This window comes from Labrus mixtus, chromosome 5 (genome assembly GCF_963584025.1).
Source record: "Labrus mixtus chromosome 5, fLabMix1.1, whole genome shotgun sequence".
NCBI classification, from domain to species: domain Eukaryota; kingdom Metazoa; phylum Chordata; class Actinopteri; order Labriformes; family Labridae; genus Labrus; species Labrus mixtus.
Genome location: NC_083616.1, coordinates 32,181,653 through 32,194,841, shown reverse-complemented (window position 1 = coordinate 32,194,841; position 13,189 = coordinate 32,181,653). Strand labels below are relative to the sequence as shown.

The 13,189-nt window shown below is 45.8% G+C and overlaps 1 protein-coding gene across 2 annotated transcripts in view; it reads left to right on the top strand.

The window, feature by feature from the left end:
• The window catches only part of antxr2a (ANTXR cell adhesion molecule 2a), an 82,216-nt gene that overhangs the window by 31,462 nt on the left and 37,565 nt on the right, over window positions 1-13,189 (top strand). For both annotated transcript variants that reach the window (XM_061038984.1, XM_061038985.1), the window contains exons 13-16: window positions 3,211-3,261; window positions 4,208-4,297; window positions 8,460-8,630; window positions 9,526-9,606. In XM_061038984.1, the coding sequence (XP_060894967.1) occupies window positions 3,211-3,261; window positions 4,208-4,297; window positions 8,460-8,630; window positions 9,526-9,606 (393 nt within the window). The remainder of the gene's footprint in view (window positions 1-3,210; window positions 3,262-4,207; window positions 4,298-8,459; window positions 8,631-9,525; window positions 9,607-13,189) is intronic.

The window sequence follows — 13,189 nt, the reverse complement described above, 5'->3', positions numbered from 1 at the left end:
CCCTCTCTCTCTCTCTCTCTCTCTCTCTGTCTCTCCCTCTCTCTCACTCTCTCTCACTCTCTCTCTCTCTCTCTCTCTCTCCCTCTCTCTCCCCCCCTCTCTCTCCCTCTCTCTCTCTCTCTCTCTCTCTCTGTCTCTCCTTCTCTCTCACTCTCTCTCTCTCTCTCTCTCTCTCTCTCTCTCCTACAAGCTGTGGACTCAACTTTTTTAAACATCACGTCCCGCGTTACTTTCATCATCAAAAGTGTTGTTCTACTAGAAATCGTTCAGACCACTTTTTGAAGGTCTCGGTCTCGTCTTGGAATAGAAAGCATTTTTTCTGTCTTGTCTTTCGTCTCAGACTTGGCGGACTCCACTGACAGGATTCTTTCTCACGTCATCACAGTGATTAGAAGGAAAACGTCTCATTCTAAAAGAACAAATAACTTCAAGTCATTTGTGGTTTGATTTTTATCCCCGGGTTACTGTCTAAGTGAGGGACACGCCCCCTAAACACAAGATGAGGATTATTCAGAGATATTTATGGTCCTGGTCTCGCCCTGCATAAAAAATGAGAGAGTTTCCCGTGGTCGTCCCGTGGTCGTCCTGAAACAGCTGGATGCATCGTGGTCAGAGCTTCAGGTCGAGATCGAGCGGATTATAAAGTCCAGTGATGGATACAGACATATGGGTCTGAAGCCCCGAGCCCGTCTGATTGGTCCGTTTTCCCCGTGGCGGCGTGTCGCTGGCTGATGTCAGATGGCTAAACACCACATGGTTCAGATTTTAATCACGCCGCCGCCGCTCCTCACATCTGTCCATCAGGTGTGTGGGAAAGAGCAGCGGGGTCCTCGTCATTTGTTTAATGCTTTTATTTATCCCACAATATGTCGAGATAAATCCGCCAGAGGAGATAATCCTGAGAACGTAAGGTGCGTCTGAAATGATGTTAATCAGCGAGCGGCGAGGCTGCCAGCTGATCTGCTCGCCGCCAGTTGTGTGTCAGAGAGCGATGAATTAACCCTAATTGATAATTTTTCATTATTTTAATGATTACTGTATGTGTCTGTGCTCCTCACTCTGAATGAAACAGCTGTTAGGATCTATGATACGCTCTCATGCAGACCGTCCAGTATTTATAGTCTCTGCTTTGTCCTCAGTCCCTGATTGGCCACTCAGAGTAACGCATGTAGCACAGGTGACCACGAGCTGGTTTACCTCAGGAAGGTGTCGGTGATGTCATTGACCTGTTCTCCCCATTCCTCTGCAGTGACCATTTCATCTTCAAAGTTGTCTCTCTGACCGGGTCTCGCTGACGTTGGGGGCGGGGTTTGTGTGGTCAGAGTGTCGTATGCAGCAGCATACGTAGTCCAATCAAGCGTCTCTGCTCGTCCACATAGAGAACAAACCATGTGACATATTTTTGTAGGCCAACCCTGAAGTATCATCACCATGGGGTCTAACCAGAATCCTCCTCTGGGATGTTTTCATTGGATTTTGGATCATTGCAGAAAATAATCTCTGTGTTAAACACACGTTTCTGAAGCGTACGCGTTTTGTTCAGCAGGATAATCTTCACAGATGAACGCCATTTTTATGATGTTTGAAGCGTTAATGCGGCCGACAGAAGTAAAAAGCTAACGTTATGCTAAAGCTAACTACACCACGGTCTGATGATTGTGACGTCACTAGCGTTACGCTTCAGACGATCTCTGATAAACTAATCCACGTAGCTTCATAAATAGTTTACTAACATAATATTCACCTTAACCCAAAGATTAAACCTACAGGAGACATCTCCGACTAGTGAGAGAGTTCCCGCCCTCTGTGTCCGGCGTGATGACGTTTAATGTCCCCGACAACCGCTGTAGTCACATTTAGCCACTTGTTAGCAACCGCCTTTTTAAAGACGAGTAAAAACTTCAAAGTTCACAAGTGGAGGTTTTACCTAACGTAGTTTATGTGGTCTAACAAAACACCAACATCTCTTCAGCTCGTGTTAACCACAGACCGTTGCGGTCGGTCTAACCGGTCTTGATTTAAAATCTGGAGTCCGCCCAGTCTGAGGCCGAGACAAGGCTGAGTACAAATACTTTCCAATCCAAGTGGAGACCGAGACCTTCAACAATGGGATTTTTAGTCCTACAACTCTAGTGTCACTACAACTCATCCTGGAGATGTCACGGGGTTACTCGTCTGTCGAGCATCACAGAACCTACTTCCTGTTTCCTGTAAACGCAGCGAGTCGCGGTGTTTTAAAGTGGTCCTGCTCTGATCCAGGATTAGGAGACCCTCTGCTCTCTGAGCTCTTTTTGGACAGGGTAGCACATCTGGACAGAACACCGGCTGTCCTGCTGTTAAAAGTTGGACATCGGTGTGAAGCGTCTGACTGACACCTGACAAATGTCTCTGTCAGCCGCTGCTTCGCTCTGCACATCTGAAACCCCCGGTGGAGGCATCTTGTCTTTGAGTGGAATCACATTGTGGACAACCTGCTCCTCAGGTGTCATGTCAGCCGCTGTTGTCATGAACGACGCCGCCGGGGCCGGTCACCCCGCTGAAGGGGAGATGTGTGTGTGTGTGTGTGTGCTGCTCATCGTCCTCTCAGACGTGTCCTGGAGCCGAGCCGAGCCTCCTCCTCTGCATCGCGTTGGAGCTAATTAACTCCTCAGGACTTTATGATTGGGGGGGATTGGAGGGAGCACTGAACCTCGTCCAATTAATTAAGAGCTAAACGGGCAGCGGCGCTCGCCCCAAAGACTCCCCTGTCAACAAGTTGATTTTCAGCTTTTCTTTATTTTGCACGGGGGGCCCCTGATGTTGGTTTACAAGCAGAATCATGTAATCAGCAGTCAGCGAGCCGAGGGGGGGGCGAGTGGGAGGGGGGGGGGGGGGGGGCATGATGCGGTTACAAAGCAGCCTGGCAGCTGCAGCGTCTCCACCGTGCGACCAGCTCAGGGACGTCTCTGTTTGACTCACTCACCTGTCACCAATCACCTCCGTCAGCCTCGTCTGCGCTCGCCTCCACACGGTGTGTGTGTGTGTGTGTGTGTGTGTGTGTGTGTGTGTGTGTGTGTGTGTGTGTGTGTGTGTGTGTGTGTGTGTGTGTGTGTGTGTGTGTGTGTGTGTGTGTGTGTGTGTGTGTGTGTGTGTGTGTGTGTGTGTGTGTGTGTGTGTGTGTGTACGTTCCCTGATGGACTTTGTGCTGACACTCTTTTCTTGTTTATCCAGGTCATCAAAGACCCGCCGCCGCCTCCTCCACCTTCACGTCCTCCACCACCTGTGAGTACATCTCTGCCGTGTTGTCACAACACGCCCGCACGCTTCTATTTATACGTCTGAAAACACACGGAGCGACGAGCGCACGTCATCATGTCAATCTGAAAATAACTTCAATTATCTTCACAAAGGAAGCTTTAAGGATTATTCATTAATCAAAAGTAGAACACAAACCTTCAAACATAAAGAACAGAGGTTTACCACAAACACAAAGCGAGAGCTAATTAGCCTAGCTTAGCATACAGACATTCCTTATTCTTTTTTTGTTTTTTTAAGATTTATTTTTGTGCCTTTATTGTAGAGATAGGAGAGTGGATAGAGATGGAAATCAGGGAGAGAGAGAGGGGAATGACATGCAGGAAAGGAGCCACCTGGGCCGCCCGCTTGGAGAACCACAGCCTCCATACATGGGGCGTACGCACTAACCACTGAGCCACCAGCGCCCCTGTTCCTCATTCTTGAACATAAAGTTCAAATATATATTTCATGTATTTCTCCATACGTTGAACTCTTCTCTTTAAAAACCTCTCAGGTCTCCTGCTGACAGTTTGTCTCAGATCTGTTTGTTTTTATGACTTCCTAATGTTACATAAACTGTTTGTCATTACGGGAAATTAAATCATCAAATCATAAAAGTGTGACTCATGATTCTGTCATCACAGCGTGCACGGAGACGTTTCTGTCTTTAATAAGCTTCAGATGTAAAAAAAACTCTCCTTCTGTGAGACTGCAGAGGATCAGTAATCCTGAAGGAGATCCTTCATTATTTATGAAATACTCAAAGTTTAAAGAGTCGTAGCAGAAGAAAGAACGAGCTGTGAATAACAAAAAGAAGAGTCACTTCCTGTTTCCTGAGAGGACGTTTATTAAAAGAACTTCTTTCTCCCTCTGCAGCGACGTCAGCACACGATGCGTTCAGCTCTCTAACCTGTTTGTCTCTTTATTAAAGGAGCCGGAGCCGCTGTCCAAGAAGAAGTGGCCGACTGTGGACGCCTCGTACTACGGAGGACGAGGAGCGGGAGGGATCAAACGTATGGAGGTCAGAGTCTCACTTATCGTATGGAGGCGTTCAGGAGCACAGACAAAAATCAGAGCAGGGACACTTCACACACTCATCCTTTAAAGATCATCGTCCACTCTGTGACATCACTACGTCCTCTCTGTGACATCACTACGTCCTCACTATGTCCTCACTACGTCCTCTCTGTGACATCACTACGTCCTCTCTGTGACATCACTACATCCTCTCTGTGACATCACTACGTCCTCTCTGTGACATCACTACGTCCTCTCTGTGACGTCACTACGTCCTCTCTGTGACGTCACTACGTCCTCTCTGTGACATCACTACGTCCTCTCTGTGACATCACTACGTCCTCTCTGTGACATCACTACGTCCACTCTGTGACGTCACTACGTCCTCTCTGTGACGTCACTACGTCCTCACTACGTCCTCTCTGTGACATCACTACGTCCTCTCTGTGACATCACTACGTCCTCTCTGTGACATTCACTACGTCCACTCTGTGACGTCACTACGTCCTCTCTGTGACGTCACTACGTCCTCTCTGTGACGTCACTACGTCCACTCTGTGACATCACTACGTCCTCTCTGTGACATCACTACGTCCTCTCTGTGACATCACTACGTCCTCTCTGTGACGTCACTACGTCCTCTCTGTGACGTCACTACGTCCACTCTGTGACATCACTACATCCTCTCTGTGACGTCACTACGTCCTCTCTGTGACGTCACTACGTCCACTCTGTGACATCACTACATCCTCTCTGTGACGTCACTACGTCCTCTCTGTGACATCACTAAGTCCACTCTGTGACGTCACTACGTCCTCTCTGTGACGTCACTACGTCCACTCTGTGACATCACTAAGTCCACTCTGTGACGTCACTAAGTCCACTCTGTGACGTCACTACGTCCTCTCTGTGACATCACTACGTCCACTCTGTGACGTCACTACATCCTCTCTGTGACGTCACTACGTCCACTCTGTGACATCACTAAGTCCACTCTGTGACGTCACTACGTCCACTCTGTGACATCACTACGTCCTCTCTGTGACGTCACTACGTCCACTCTGTGACGTCACTACGTCCACTCTGTGACATCACTACATCCTCTCTGTGACGTCACTACGTCCTCTCTGTGACATCACTACGTCCTCACTACGTCCTCTCTGTGACGTCACTACGTCCTCTCTGTGACGTCACTACGTCCACTCTGTGACGTCACTACGTCCTCTCTGTGACGTCACTACGTCCTCTCTGTGACATCACTACGTCCTCTCTGTGACGTCACTACGTCCACTCTGTGACGTCACTACGTCCTCTCTGTGACGTCACTACGTCCACTCTGTGACGTCACTACGTCCTCTCTGTGACGTCACTACGTCCTCTCTGTGACATCACTACGTCCACTCTGTGACGTCACTACATCCTCTCTGTGACGTCACTACGTCCACTCTGTGACATCACTAAGTCCACTCTGTGACGTCACTACGTCCACTCTGTGACATCACTACGTCCTCTCTGTGACGTCACTACGTCCACTCTGTGACGTCACTACGTCCACCCTGTGACGTCACTACGTCCTCTCTGTGACATCACTAAGTCCACTCTGTGATGTCACTATGTCCTCTCTGTGACATCACTACGTCCACTCTGTGACATCACTACGTCCTCTCAGAATCAGAATCTGGTTTTATTATCAAGTACATTTACACATTCAAAGAATTTGACTTGGTGTATTGGTGCTAAACAATTAACAAGGAAATAAAGCAGAACTAGCAACAACTTAAATAATACAGTATAAGAAGATATTACAATATATAAAATAGAATTTAAAAATGTAAAATATAAAATATAAAGATAAAAAAACATAAAATATACAAAAGGTGTAATGTAGGAGCTGTGCAGTGGTCCCTGATGTGGACTAAATGATTGGTTCAGGAGCATCACAAATTTAGGTCCTCTCTTAAAAATCCCTGTTTGATAGCAGACCAAACTTGAGGTAATTATGCAAAAAACTGTTCGATGATTCAGACCAGAGCAAACGATCTTCAGCTGTGAAAACGTCTAAAAAACCTGAGCCAGAGCTTAACCTACAAAACGTACACGACCTTCAGTTCATACTGTGAGAGAGTTCTGATGCACTGAAAGAAACTTTGATCAACGACATCACAACATTAATAAATCAATAAATAAAGCCGTTACAAACGGCTCATCAGAATGAGATCATGTGAAGGATGCTCAGAGATCACAGATCTTCAGAGTGTTGACAGTGAGTCTCTCCTCAGAAGATGTTTTGTGTTTTTTACTCGTGGCGTCTTCAGGGTTAAACTGAATCACATCTAAAGCTGCCAAAGTGAACGAGCAGGAAGTGGGACATGTTGGAGAAACCTGCTGACAGTCGCTGTTTTCTCTGGAGCTACAAGTTTGTCGACTTGAGGAGGAGGAGGAGGAGGAGGGGGGGGGGGACGGACTGACGGACCCCGAGCTGCCGTCCTCGTCAGCCCACTGACGCCTCCGACATGACAGGCCCTGCCATCTCGTCCTTGGCCGTCCGGCTCCTGATTGGATCAAGTCGTTGGCGAGATGAAGGATTGAGTGCTGCTGTCAACTTGACATATCCACCTCAACCACCTCTCCCCTCCCCCTCCCCCTCCCCCGTTTTCTCAACTCCCAAACCTTGGCAGCGTCTTTGTGATCCGCCTCCTCTGAGGGGACTTTAAAGGCGAGCGTCCCTCCTCCTCGCCATCCTCCCCCCTTCTCCTCGCTGTTTGTTGTACCCCCCACTGATCCTCAGCCCCGAGGACGTTAGCTCTTAGGCTTTGCGGGGGATTTCCCAGCATCCTCTGGGAGATCCTACCTCTTGACTTTTCCCCCCTGAGTGTTGGTGAGGCGTGAGGCCCCGTCTTTTCCCTCGCCGCTCTTCTTCCCGCAGCAGGTTGATTCCCGCCGACACTTCTGAAGCGAACGAGTCGCTCGTTAGATCGACCTGCTCGCTCCTCCGCGGCAACATTTAAGACGTCACGCTGACAACATCCACCTCCACCTCCAGCGCTCTGCTGCTGCCAATATTTCAAACGCGTCGCGAGGTGACAACGTTATCTTTTATTCATGGCGCCCTCTCTCTCTCTCTCTCTCTCTCGTTGAAGCGGCGGGCGAGCGATGGATCTCGGGGAATGATTCTGAAAAGCTGTTCTATATTGTCACGGCTTAACCTACAGCTTGAAAACGGTGTCGCTAATTAATCACCTCTCCCCGCTCATGTGACGGTGGATTTTTTTTTATCTCCTCCTTGCAACAGATGTGATGAATTCAATTAAAAAGCAGGACAGCTTAGCTCACACACACTCACACACACACACACACACACACACACACACACACACACACACACACACACACACACACACACACACACACACACACACACACACACATTCAGACACATGGAGACGAAGCTAAAGATGTTTTCAGGTCGTGGTGATATCTGTCGTCAAACCCCCGTATCACCTTTCTGTTGCATCATGGGAAATGTAGGCCGTGTAGGCTGTGGATCAGCTGCACATCTTTCTGACTCACACCAGTACTTCCTGTCAGCCTCAGGATCCAGTTTTCAGTCTTCATCACTTGCTTTTAAAAACGTCACATGGTTTGGCTCTGTTGGACGCTCCAGTCAGAGCGCTGCGGTCATGTTCCTCGATGTTCTCTATAAATAAACTTTGACTCGACTCGATGTAACGTCAATCCATCCTATTCCTTCAAACATAAAAATTAGGAGCAACTTGATGTGATTTATTCCAAATTTAAAATAAAATAAAATTGGACTCATTGATCAAATGATGACATCTTTGGTCAAAGGTCACAGGTCAAGGTCTCTGCAGCGTCCTGTAGTGTTGCTCTGATGATATGACATGCAATGCCCCTTTAGGTTACTGTGGAGTTATTTCAACTTTCATTTAACTCAGTAACTGAAGAATATAGAACATAGAATATAGAATATATTTGTTCAGCCTCCCTGATGAAGCTCATTAGAAATGCGTTTATGAAACATCTATGAATGTGAAGGCTGCTGCTCTAAATCTGTGAACAAAGCTTTGAAACACAGTTCAGTCATTTTCCCTCTAAGCTCATCGTGTCTCTAACTTTGCTGCTCTGTGGGGGGGTTACCTGTGCAGGTGCGTTGGGGTGAGAAGGGCTCGACCGAGGAGGGGGCCCGGCTGGAGAAAGCCAAGAACGCCGTGGTGTCCGTACCAGAGGAGTCAGAGGAGCCAATGCTGAACCGCCCCAAACGGAGCTCCGCCCCCACCTACCACCGGAACGAGAACAAGTGGTACACCCCCATCAAGGTGAGCGCTGCGTTCTCGTACCTGCAGGTCACTGAATGTGTTGCTTTATGATAACGCTTTAAAAGTCAGGGCAGAACCTTAATTCAGAGCCAGAGACTGCTGTGGTCATCGGCTAAATTAAATGTTGGCTAGCACGTAGCATCCACCACAGACTCTCTCCATACTCCAATGGACGGACTATTTAACAGAGATTTTATCTGTGGAGTTCTCAGTGAGTCCAGATTAAGAATGAAAGAAGACTGGAAGAGTCCAGTGCTGTCAGAGACATGATATAAATATTATTTTTCCCTTTTCTCCTTTTTTCCCTCATCATCTTTTTTTTTCAATCAATCAATCAATTTTTATTTGTATAGCGTCAACTCATAACAAGTGTTATCTCGAGACACTTTTATGAAAACATTTCGGATTCAAAATTTTTGAAAATTTTCATGAAAAAATTTCAGGATTCAAAATTTTTGAAAATTTTCACAAAAACATTTCGGGTTCAAAAATGTTGAAAATGTTCATAAAAAATTGGTTTCAAAGATGTAGAACATTTTTATAAAAATAATTTGGGTTCAAAAATTTCAAAACATTTTCATGAAAAAATTTCGGCTTCAAAAATGTTGAAAATGTTCATAAAAAAATTTGGTTTCAAAGATGTAGAACATTTTTATAAAAATAATTCAGGTTCAAAAATTTTGAAAATTTTCACGAAAAAAATTCCGCTTCAAAATGTCAAAAAATGTCATGAAAAATTAATGCTTCAAAAATGTTCATGAAACAATATCGGCTTCAAAAATGTCGAAAATATTTATGAAACACCTGCTGCCCAGTTCTTCTCACTGTTTCTTGAATAATGTGTTTTTTAATTGTACAGTCATGTTGCTGAACGATCTTCTCTCTGATTCATCAGGGTCGTCTGGACGCTTTCTGGGCTCTGCTGAACCGACAGTACGACCGAGTTTCCCTCATGAGACCCACGACTGAAGACAAGGTAAGTCACTTCTTTCTTATTTACAGGAAGCTTGAGAACACACCTCACTCACGATGAAGAAAAGCTGCACACACACACACACACACACACACACACACACACACACGTTCGACTGAGTGACAAGAGGAAGTGATTGAGAGTGTTTTTGACTGCAGGGGGGGTAAAGGATACAGGAAGTCAGCGTCCGTGTTTTGTTTTTAGAAACTGTAAGCTTGAAGGCAGTGAGTCAAAGTCTGTTGGCAGCTTCTGGTATTCAGGGTTATAAATAGTGAGCTTCTTGCATTAGTCAGCACTGTGAATGGTGCTATTATAAAAGCTCCTCAGTGTGACTGGATCTGATTATTTTTATCTCTTTTTAAACGTTCAGAGTCACAGCTGCGAGCTCTCGTTTTACTGCCGGCTTGAGTTGTAGTAAATCTGCGAGCTGCCTCTGAGCGCAGGAAGCTGCTGGCATCAGCGGAGCATCGTGTTGTCGTTACCTAACCGTGCTGCTGTCAGCTGCAGCTGCAGAGAATCACTGAAGGAAGCGTGACAGAGACGGCCAAATATGGTCACACTCTGGACTGATCGCAACCTCAGAGGACACAAACCGACGCCACAAACCGACGGCCTGAAACTCGACGCTCTGCAGGCGGTTAGAGGAGCTCGCTGCTCTCAAACCGCCTGCAGAGCAGAGTTAACCAGATGTTTCTAAAAGGTCTTAGATGTGTCAGTTCAACAAACCACAACATCTGATGCTGACACTGAGATATAAACTTCATGTCAACATGATGAAGCGAGATTAGCACCACTTTGCAGATCGCTTCAGTGATGGAGATTTTTTATCATCGGCTGTGTTTTGACTTCTCCCTCCTCTCTGAGCTCTGAAGCCGTGATGGATGTTAATGTTTCACTGAATGTTTTCAGGCTTCAAACATCTCGAGTGGAATAACGATCTCTGCTCTGAAGAACATGGAAAATACCGAGCTGAGAGCCGGCCAGATGTTCCTCACAGAGATGTTTAGCTAAACTCAAAAGATGAACAAAACATCCTGAAAAGGTTCCTCTGGTCTTTTCAAACCAGGGCCGTATTTTTAGCATTTCATTTTAATGTCGCAAGAGTATGGGGTGGCTGGCTTCGTGGTAGAGTCGGTCGTCTCTCAACCGGAAGGTTGAGGGTTCGATCCCCAGCTCCTGCAGCTACATGTCCGATGTGTCCTTGGGGAAGACACTTAACCCTCCTGCTCCTGCTGCTTCGTCCGCAGCTTCAGTTTGGGATCACTAACCACTTCCTGTTTCTCTGCTCAAGTTCGTGTCATAACCTTCCATCTACAGGAAGCTCCTAACTTTATTTCAAAATAAAAGCACACAGGAAGTAAAGAACTCTCAGCTTAACACAGTATAAAACTTTAAAAAAAAAGCCTAAACATTTTTTATTTAATGCAAAATAGTTGAGTTTCAAACATGCGATTAAAAATAGAACAGCCCTCATTAGAAATAAAAAGTCTTCTCTAAATCTCGGACTTTGAAACTCTTCTCTTTTATTTTTAAGGTGGGAAAGTGACAGATTGTTGCTCTAGCGGCGTCCCACAGGGTCTTCAGTACGATGAGGTGTGGGAGTGCTTGATGAATTGTTAAGTGTTCAACGGGCTGCTGATGTTTGTGTTGTGTTCTGAGACTTCCTCACGCTGCCAGAGCTTTCAAACTAAACCTTCCTCTCTTCTTCCTCTCTGGTCTCTGGGAGGCCTCGTGTGTTTGAAATGACAACCACTCCCTCGCCTCGGTTCAGCTGAGCGTCTGAGTTTAAGCAAAAACAATCAGCCTACCAAAAACATCATGGCTGCTTCCCCCCGCCGTTTAAAAAGACGATAGATGTTCCCACACAAGAGGTCGCCTCAGTCGCTGCGAGCCAACTCGTCGAGCGCAGAAAGACAAAGCTGCGAGGAGGGACCGCGGCGTCGCTTCATTGACATGCCGCTCGGTGCTCCAAACGCAGCGCTTTTTAAGTCTTTGATGAGGAGCGTACACAGCGGACACGGAGGGAATCAAACAGGAGGCCACAGAGGCCGAGCATGTTTGAAGTCCCGTCTTAACAGAGAGAGGAGAGATAACACTTCTCTGTGAGTGATCAAAATTTAACCCCTTCACTGCTGAAGATGGAAACTCAGCGTCAAACCAGATGACGAGTGCAGATCTGTGGTTTCAGGTTTCATCCAGCGATATAATCATTTTTAAAACATGGGACGTCTGAAAATAAAATCCTATGTCATGGCGACGTGTTGAGGCCTCTAATAAGACGTGCAAGACGTGTTTCCTCTTTTAGTGCTCATGTTAAAGTCTTAATATGTGATTTTTCACACTTAAATATAATATAAATCAAGTATCTCCTCTGAAAATAACTCTGTGAGTCATGACTGTCTACAATGGGTGTAACACCCGAGTCCCACTGTCTGTGATGTTTTCAGAGTCCTATCTTCAGTTTGTTTACATCGCCTGGACGGCTGGCTGACTCCTCCCCTCGAGTATAAAAGTTGTTTAATTGAGGGACTAGAGAAAAGAAGAATAACATACTGTACTCACTGCTTAACTGTGTTTCTAGATCACGCTCATTTCAGGTAAATTTACATGCAGTGTGAAGATACGAGCAGAATAAAGATCACTAGCATTAGCATGCTAACACAACAATGCAGCGCCAGTTGTTTTGGTTTCATGCTGGTGCTCAAGGGCGACATCTGCTGGATCAAAAAATCACATCTAAAGCCTTTAAAGTCTGCGGGCTCTAAAGCAGAAACATGAAGATGGAGACCTGATCTTAGACTCTACTGGACTTCTTTAAACTGGATCTTATTTTAGACTTTTTACTGGACTCAGAATGTTCTAGTATCTCTGTATTTAAATCTCATTCCTCCTGTCAAACACACGGTCATAGCGAGGCTGTACTCTCATCATTATTCAGTTTTTGAGGTCCCTTTCCGTTCTAATCGGTTGAAGGTCCAGTCACTCTTATGGCTGTATAGGTCTTTGCCTTTTGTATAATTTATATAAAAAACATTTTAAATGAAAATACAGACACTCAGCAAAAGTCAGGTTCCAGCAGATTTGTATTTTTTAATTCAACAAAGTTATTGCCCATATACATTTCAAAACGAAACGGTCAACATGACCGTCATGGCCGTTCTAGTGTTAACTTTTGTAGAAGTGTTAGTTTGAGGCAGACTGACTAAAAGATGGGCTCGGGCTCCTGGTTTAAGGTCCGGTTTAGTCCGTGTCCGGCTCTCTCACACTTTTGCAGCAGATACTTTTTAGTGTTTGATTTCTCTGCACCTTTAAGAAAAAGCTAAAGACCCAGCTCTTTCATGAATACCTACTAACTTAATGATGATGGTCTCCATATTATTGATGATGATGATGGTAATGACGATGGTTTTTGTTTGATAACGACGACTTATAAGATGGTTTCTATACTGATTAGAGCTCTCAAGAACTGCCCTCAATGTTGTGCTTTGCCTCTGGTCACTTCCTGTCAGCACCTGTGTGTCCAATCAGACTCAAAGCTGATCGTTTGCTCTTACTGACATTGTTCCCTTTTTTCTAGATCCTTGCT